We start from the raw sequence: 9,076 nt of genomic DNA, 5'->3' as shown, positions 1-9,076 counted from the left end.
CACCCCCAATACCCCGCCAGCAACCCTCAGTTTGTTCTCTGTATTTAAGAGTCTCTTACGGTTTGACTCCTCTGTTTTTCTGTTATTTTTGCTTCCCTTCCCCTATGGTCATCTGTTTTGTTTCTTAAATGTCACATATGAGTGAAATCATATATTTGTCTTTGACTGACTTATTTCCCTTAGCATAATACACTCTAGTTCTATCCACGCTGTTGCAAATGGCTCCTCTGGATAACTGAATCTCACTTGGATTTGTGGCTATTGCTCAGCTAGGGCCAGGGTCCAATAGCTAAATTGTTCTAAGAGAACATTCAGCTTGACAACTTTCTATCTCAAGCCTATCCACTACGTGCATAATATTTTAATCAATGCTGATATGGTTATTCAAGAATATTTAAATATCTTGGTACCTTGAATAACCACACTTCTTGCACACGGCACCACACAAAATTCATACACTGAAATTAATGTGTAATCATTAGATGGAAAATTCAACTGGGTAAGTGAATATAATACGTAGTAAAACCTTGGATTGCGAGTAACTTGTTCTGCAAGTGTTCCGCAAGACGAGCAAACATTTCTAATAAATATTAACTTGATAAAAGAGCAATGTCTTGCAACACAAGTAGTATGTGACACCGAATGTCATATGATCACAACTGAGCCAATGGTTCTTCTCTCTCTCTCTCTCTCTCTCTGGGATTGTGGGTGTTCATCTCCCATGTTCAGATGCTCAGTCTCAGACTGTGGTGTTTGGCAGAAAAATCAGTGATTTTTCAGAATGTTGGAAGATGCCCACAATAGGCACTAGTGTATTTTTTGTCACTTCAAAGCACCTATGGACAGTCCTCTGCTTTTCTATACAAAAGTAAACTTAGGAATGCTTTGCTTCATTCTAGGTCAGGCTGTCTGCCAATATAGACCCTTTCCTCTGCTGCCTTACTGCCAGTTACATTAAATACAGCATGTGACAAGAGTTTATCAATACTGTACCGAAGTCAACATCCATGCGAGTGTATACAATGGCCCCGATGCAGAAGATTTCATTGAGCCAATAGATAGCAGTGATTCCATTAATGATAGTGAAAGTCACCCTACACAATAACCCTCCTTCTCTTGTCTCCCTCACACCAGCCACGAAGGTTTTCAAAGGTAAGGGCAGGTTAATTTGTTTATTTTTCTTTATATTTTATATTTTCTTTGTTACTTTGTATTATATTACAGTATTGTAATCATTTTTATATGAATAGTTTGGGGTTGTGGGATGAATCATCTGAGTTTCCATGATTTCTTATGGGGAAATTCACTTTGATATACAAGTGCTTTGGATTACAAGCATGTTTCTGGAATGAATTATGCTCGCAAACCAAGGTTTATCTATATTAGTTTTCCTTAAACTGTTCTTTCCTCTTAGATATATGTGACAATATGTAGTTTTGTTGATTTTTATTGTATAAAGGAAATATTTTGTCACTCAAAAGTTATCTCAGATTATGATATACCAATATAATGAAACACTATTTACTTATATGGGGCAAGGTATAAATCATTTTCCAAACTATATTTTTAAGTAAAAAATGCAAGATATTTTCCCCCCAAAACCAAATAATCAATTTAAAAATGGGAAGAATGGGCGCTTGGGTGGCTCAGTCGGATAAGCGTCTGACTTCGGCTCAGGTCATGATCTCGTGGTTTGTGGGATTGAGCCCTGCATCAGGCTCTGTGCTGACAGCTCAGAGCCTGAAGCCTGCTTCAGATTCTGTGTCTCCCTCTATCTCTGCCCCTATTCTATTAATGTTGCTCTCTCTCTCTCTCAAAATAAATAAACATTGAAAATAAAATAAAATAAAAATGGGCAGAAGACATGAACAAACATTTCTCCAAAGGCATCCAGATGGCTAACAGACACGTGAAAAGATGCTCAACATCACTGAGCATCAGGGAAATGCAAATCAAAACCACAATGGGATACCACCTCATACCTGTGAGAATGGCTAAAATAAAAAAACACAAGAAACAAGTGTTGGGGAGGATGTGGAGAAAAAGGAACGCTCCTGTATTCATTAGGGGAAATGGAAACTGGTACAGCCACTGTGGAAGAAATATGGAGGTTCCTCAAAAAGTTAAAAATAGAACTGCCCTACGATCCAGTAATTGCACTATGAGGTATTTACTCCAAGGGTGGAAAAATACTAATTCAAAGGAATAAATGCACCGAATGTATATAGCAGCATTATCTACAATAGCCAAATTACGGAAGCTTAAAGAAGCCGTGTATACACAACAGAATATTATTCCATCATAAAAAAAAAAAATGAAATCTTGCCATTTGCAACATGGATGGAGCTACAGAGTATAATGCCAAGCGAAATAAGACCGAGAAAGACGAATACCACATGATCTCACTCATAGGTGGAATTTAAGAAACAAAACAAAGGAACAAAGGAAAAAAAGAGAGACAAACCAAGAAACAGACTCTTTAACTATAGAGAACAAACTGATGGTTACCAGAGGGGTGGTGGGTGGGGAAAAGGAGGAAATAGGTGACGGGGATCAAAGAATACACTTGTCATGATGAAAACAGACAAACAAACAAAAACCCCTTAGATTTGTGGGGAAAAAATTGTAAGATGTTTAAGGCAATGTAGATAATGTTGCTATTAGTATAAAAACAGTAGGTTATGTATGTATATATATTTATATAACACATATAAACATACATGGAAATACATATAAGAAACATAATCATATCTACTCTGAAGAGGCATTTAAGGGACTGAAGTTCGGGGTGGAAGATTTAACTGATACTTTTATTTACATTTTTACTGTTTGAGGTGCGTGTGTGTGTGTGTGTGTGTGTGTGTGTGTGTGTGGCAAACACACACACACACACATATACAGCAAACACAAAACCAATATTTAAATTTTTTAAGTGTTTCAAATTTCTAAGACTACCACAATGCCCTAAAAAATTTGCATTTATTTTTATGAAATTACTATCAGGTGTCTTAAAGAAATTATGAGGAATACAAGTGTCATGAGAGTTAGGAATAGATTGAAAGGGCCCGAGGGTGGAAATAGGGAGACCAATCAGAAGGCCATTGCAATAATCCGGGTAAGAGCGATGGTCTGTGGTGGTCACCACGGAGGTAATGAAAAATGATCAGACTGCGAGAAAAGAGATTAAGGATATAGATGCCGACACAGATGTATAAAACCACAGAGATCACATTTTATTGACAACTGAATCTCTACCTATATACGGTAGAGAAAGTGGATGATGTTAACTACACAAAGCCTTTTAGCATATACATAAAATTATTTCCACAAGTTTTGTAGATTTTGTGCTATGTAACTAGTGAATGGCAAACAATTGAAATCATTAGCACTCCTTCAGTTAAAAGTATCAGCTTTAAATGCAGACACACACACACACACACACACACACACACAATCAATCAAACACTAATCTTCCTAACGCAGAAAATCACTAAGTAATTTACAAAATAAATGCTGTTTTCAAAAATAGCTTTAAGGCAGTCAGGTTAAAAAGCCATTGCTTGGCCTGGATGGCCAAATCAGTTGAGTGGTTGAGCATCTGACTCTTGACTTTGGCTCAGGTCATGATTTCGCGTTTGTGAGATGGAGCCCCATATAGGGCTCTGTGCCGAGAGAACAGACCCCACTTGGGATTCTCTCTTTCTCTCTCTCTCTCTCTCTCTCTCCCCCTCCCTCTCTGCCCCTCCCCTGCTCATGCTCACTCTCTCTCTCTCTCTCTCTCTCTCTCTCAAAATAAAATCAACTTCAAAAAAAAGCCACTGCTTGGAATTGTTTAGCTTCGATTCAGGAAACATCAGTAAATTGAGAATTTTAAGAAAGACCACCATATTTTGGATAGCACTGCTCCACAGTTAACACTAGTGATATCACAAAAGTGTCATGTCATGTTGTTAAGACAAGGACTTCCCTTCTAGTTTGAACTCTAGCTTTATAGCTCTAAAAAGACATGCTAACATAAATGGGCTGAAAATATGATTTTTTTTTTCCTGACTCAAATTAAAAATGTAGAAACACGAATACAGTGCTAGAACTTTCATCCATTAGTCAAGAGGCCAAGTCACCCCAGTAACTTTCCTGTAATACCGAAGGCAACACAGTTTGCCGCCCATGAAAAGTAGTTCTGGGCCACAGTCCTGTTTCTCTTCATGAACTAGCAATGTTCCAGGTGAGCTCTTTGCCTTCCCGTGGGTTCAGTTTCTTCAGCTACAGAGTTGAAGGCAGTTTGGTTAAGGTGGCCTATGAGGGATTTATCCGCTTGAAAAGAAACTAAGTCAGCTTGGGACTCCCTGCTTTGGGAAGACATTTAAGGTAGAGTAAGAAGAAAATGTTTTTAAAGGTAGATAGACTTTCTTTTTTTTCCATCTTGGCAATACTACGATTCAGAACTCCTACACTCCTGTTCAGAAAATATTTTGCTCATGGAATGTCAATCTAATGACTGATACTATTAAAAAGTCTGGGAACGAGACATTGAACAATAAGAATGTTGTTTAAAAACTTCAAAGGGTTTGTCATATTTAAAAAAAAAAGTGGCATGCCTCTATCAGTTTGAATACCCTGCCTTTGAATTTTAAGAGCTAAGAATTTGAGCAGAGGAGAACAATGACCAAGAGATCACCTCATTTGAGCCATTCTGTTTGACATATAATCAATGCACACCAATCGAAAAGGAAATACTTTGATACACTATCAAGAAAGCAAATGGGGCGCCTGGGTGGCGCAGTCGGTTAAGCGTCCGACTTCAGCCAGGTCACGATCTCGCGGTCCGTGAGTTCGAGCCCCGCGTCGGGCTCTGGGCTGATGGCTCGGAGCCTGGAGCCTGTTTCCGATTCTGTGTCTCCCTCTCTCTCTGCCCCTCCCCCGTTCATGCTCTGTCTCTCTCTGTCCCAAAAATAAATAAACGTTGAAAAAAAAAAAAAATTTTTAAAAATAAAAAGAAAGCAAAGTTCGTGAAAATGGATTCTCACAGAAAAGATGATTCTGGCCACCAAACCACACAAAAGCACATTGTCTTGAATGAATAAAACAAAAGTAAGGCCATCGTAACTGAAAAATGTTCTATTTTCTCAGCATGTTTTCTCTGCTCCAATGGTGCAGGTACATTCTGCCCTGGTCTAATTGGTTCCCCTTTTCTGTTGCCATCATAAGGACTCCTTTGGAGGTTTCTAGTTGAATGTTGCTCCAGGTAACTTGCAAATTCTTCTTCTCTCAAAGTTACAAGGAAAGTCATTCCAAGCCCATTTGTCTTGGACATTAACAAGGATAACACAATTTTCATTCTGTTTATAGTTGTTGGGTTCACCCTCATGCCAGAATCTAAAATGAAAAAATATATATGTATATCTTTATATTTGTATTTGTGTGGGTGTGTGTGTGTGTAGATCAGAAGACATGTAGAGAAAACGCCTCTGGTGAAAAATTTAGAGCTGCACTCTCTAATAGAAATATAGTCATTTAGGGGCGCCTGGGTGGCGCAGTCGGTTAAGCGTCCGACTTCAGCCAGGTCACGATCTCGCGGTCCGTGAGTTCGAGCCCCGCGTCAGGCTCTGTGCTGATGGCTCGGAGCCTGGAGCCTGTTTCCGATTCTGTGTCTCCCTCTCTCTCTGCCCCTCCCCTGTTCATGCTCTGTCTCTCTCTGTCCCAAAAATAAATAAACGTTGAAAAAAAAATTAAAAAAAAAAAAAAGAAATATAGTCATTTATTAGTAGAGAAGTTGCTCAATACATAACGGTCCTCTCTGAGCAGGCATTTCTATATCGGTATGCCTCGGGGCAAATGAATTCTCCTTGCTATCTTCTTGTCTTTGCCTAGAAAGTTTTCACCCCAGTCAATATACTTACACAATATGTGGGTCAAATGGTGTCTTGTCCACCCAGGACCACTGGCCTTCATGGTCCTCATCTGTAAGTCCCAGGAAATATGAAAACCGTCTATCCAAAAATTGAACAATAAAGTTCTGCATAAAAAGGTAAACTTTTGTAAGTATATTTGCATTTATCATTTAGTAGCTGTTATGTTAGGAAACGTGGGGAAAGATCAGATGGATTACTACTAGCTAAGCACAGAAGCACTGTCATCGGACAGATCTCCTTTCAATCCTGCCTCTGCCATATATCGTGTAATGTCATAAGTGCTTATACCCCTCCAAACTCAAGATTTCTCACCTCCAAAAGTGGAGGACTTCAAAGAATTACTGTGAAGAGTAAGTGAGATCATACTTGCAAATCACTTAGCACAATGCTTAGTAGGATCGGATTTTTTTTTAACTTTTGTTTTTAAAATCGTCTCTTCCTCTTAAAAACTGAGAACAAACTGAGGGTTGATGGAGGGTGGGAGGGAGGGGAGAGTGGGTGATGGGTATCGAGGAGGGCACCTTTTGGGATGAGCACTGGGTGTTGTATGGAAACCAATTTGACAATAAATTTCATATATTGAAAAAATAAAAATAAAAAAATAAAATTGTCTCTTCAATGGCTTGCATATTAAATTAAGTTCCATTTTATTCAAAGAGTCAATGAACCTGTAGATTGCAAAGCCATTGGAACAGAATTCTCCAGGAAACCCCCTTCACAAAGAAAAGAGTAGATTAGGAGTTACGGTACATCTCTGGAAGTACATTCTATGACGAAATAAATTGGTTTTTAAAAAAAAAACTGAATAAAACTTAAGAATTGTTTTTTATTTAGAATTACAACCAGACAGCTGAATTATTTTTCCTATGCTTTATCCTGAGAAGCTATCTCAGTCATGATTAACCATTCACGTATTCACTTACTCAGTCATGATTAACCATTCACGTATTCACTTACTCACCAACCATGTATCAGGTCCTATCCAGTGTGCCTAGCGCTGCACAAGACTTTGGAGATGCAGAGGTGAGGAAAGCATGGCCCCAGCCCTCTACAAAGTCAGAGTCATTGGAAGAGATGGGGCAGTGAACAGGTAACCTCCCAGTTAACACTAGCGAAGCAAGAGCCATGATCACGCAATACACAAAGTACCACAGAAGTATCTCCAAACGGGAACAGGGAAGATGGAGTAGGGAAGATGGTCAGGGTCACTTTCTGGAGGAAATAATACATGAATCAAATCTGGAGAGAACAGAAGTTGGCCAGATGAAGAAAAATAAGGAAGAAAGAGGAAACAGACAAAGCAAAGGCACGGAGACAGAGCAAAGAAATCCCTGTCTATGCCAAGAGATTCAAACCAGCAGAGAGACTGATGTGAGCCTCCCAACATACTTGCTCAGCTTCTGAGGTGATGGTGACCAGATGAGCCCCCATGTCCGTGCAGTTCCTCTCACTCTTTGCCCATGTCTTGTTGTCATTCAGAGGTAAATAGCAACTGTCCTGGAAGGATCTCCAACCAGTAGGACAGCAATTCCAGGTGCTTCCTCGTGAGGAAATTGACATGAAAATTACTTACAAGGAGCCTATCATCTGTAACAGATTGCGTAACCTTTCTGCTAACTATGCAGTTCACATTTTGGGAAATAATACCATGATTACCAAAATCATCCTATTCCCCTTTTAAAAAAAAAAATCCTGAAAACTACATTCTAAATATTCTCTAAACAAAACTGTCTGAATCACATCGTGACTGTGAGAAAATTAGAAGATATTCTCTTAGAAGACATCATTTTTCCATGTCCCTACATGTATCTTCTAGAATAAAGCCTTTTGTAGGAAATTATATGTAAAGGGAGCAGAGAACCTACTATAACTGTCAAGCATTTCCCCATTTTCCCAGATGAGATTTTACAAATTCTAGAATGATAAAAGAGATAAAGTCCCTTCAGCAAAGCTGTATATTCTAGAAGGAAACAGTCCTTAAGATATGTCTGAATCAACAGAAAATGGAATTAAATTAATGTTATGTTTTGGATGCCAAAAATGGACCCTAAATGTATTGTTATATTCTTCAGTTATTCAACTGACTACAGTCGTGAGAAATCTGTTTCTATTTATTGATGTTCATTCTTGCACCAGATGCTCATGTTTTTTAATCTCTCCTGGTTTATTACTGATTCCTTTAAATCCGATTATGAGGGGCGCCAGGGTGGCTCAGTCGGATGAGCGTCTGACTTCAGCTCAGGTCATGATCTCACCACTTGTGAATTCAAGCCCCACATCGGGCTCTGTGCTGACAGCTCAGAGCCTGGAGCCTGCTTCCGATTCTGTGTCTCTGTCTCTGTCTGCTCCTTCCCCCTTCTCCCCTTTATTTATAAATTTTTTTTAATGTTTATTTATTTTTGAGACAGAGAGAGACAGAGCAAGAATGGGGGAGGGGCAGAGAGAGAGGGAGACACAGAATCTGAAGCAGGCTCCAGGCTCTGAGCTGTCAGCACAGAGCCCGACACGGGGCTCGAACCCACGGACCTCGAGATCGTGACCTGAGCCGAAGTCGGCTGCTCAACCGACCGAGCCACCCAGGCGCCCCTCCCCTTTATTTATAAAACAAATATTTTAAAAATTTTAAATCAGATTATGAACCTGAATAGAAATGGAAGTAAGACAGAAATTCTCCTATGTCCTTTGCTCTCTGTACCTTTCAGTTTTGATTCCTCTTTGGTGCATGTTATCTTCGTGTAATACTCTGGTAACTTGAACATTCCCATGCGTCTCCTGCAGTGTAGAAAGCTGTAATGAGTCACTGTCAAGGGGGAAAACAAGTTAGTTTTCTTTTCCTGTAAAACCACTGAAGTAGGGAAATGGGGCTGGTCACTCTGACCTTTCTTTTCCCCTAAGAGTTAAGGTAACTATCCCTTTTCTTACTAGGCAGCTCCTTTGTTCCAGCTCTGGGTGAACTGGTTGAAAGGAGTTGCAAAAAAAAATTTTTTTTTATTTTTTTTAATGTTTATCTATTTTTGAGACAGAGAGAGACAGAGCATGAACGGGGGAGGGTCAGAGAGAGAGGGAGACACAGAATCCGAAGCAGGCTCCAGGCTCTGAGCTGTCGGCACAGAGCCCAACGCGGGGCTCGAACTCACGGACCGTGAGATCATGACCTGAGCCGA

General features: G+C 39.6%; 1 protein-coding gene across 1 annotated transcript in view; it reads right to left on the bottom strand.

Annotated features, from left to right (window-relative positions):
* Nucleotides 1-5,103: 5,103 nt before the first annotated feature.
* Nucleotides 5,104-9,076, bottom strand: part of CLEC4D (C-type lectin domain family 4 member D) — a 30,823-nt gene continuing 26,850 nt past the window's right edge. The window contains exons 5-8 of the mRNA XM_086714163.1: nucleotides 8,608-8,712; nucleotides 7,302-7,453; nucleotides 5,901-6,016; nucleotides 5,104-5,376 (exon numbers count right to left, since the gene is read on the bottom strand). Of these exons, the coding sequence (XP_086570289.1) occupies nucleotides 5,226-5,376; nucleotides 5,901-6,016; nucleotides 7,302-7,453; nucleotides 8,608-8,712 (524 nt within the window). The 3' untranslated portion in view covers nucleotides 5,104-5,225. The remainder of the gene's footprint in view (nucleotides 5,377-5,900; nucleotides 6,017-7,301; nucleotides 7,454-8,607; nucleotides 8,713-9,076) is intronic.

This window comes from Puma concolor, chromosome B4 (assembly GCF_028749965.1).
Source record: "Puma concolor isolate L17-30 chromosome B4, mPumCon1.1.hap2, whole genome shotgun sequence".
Classification (NCBI taxonomy): Eukaryota; Metazoa; Chordata; class Mammalia; order Carnivora; family Felidae; genus Puma; species Puma concolor.
The sequence above is the reverse complement of the archived record's forward strand: the minus strand, read 5'-3'. Positions and strand labels throughout refer to the sequence as shown.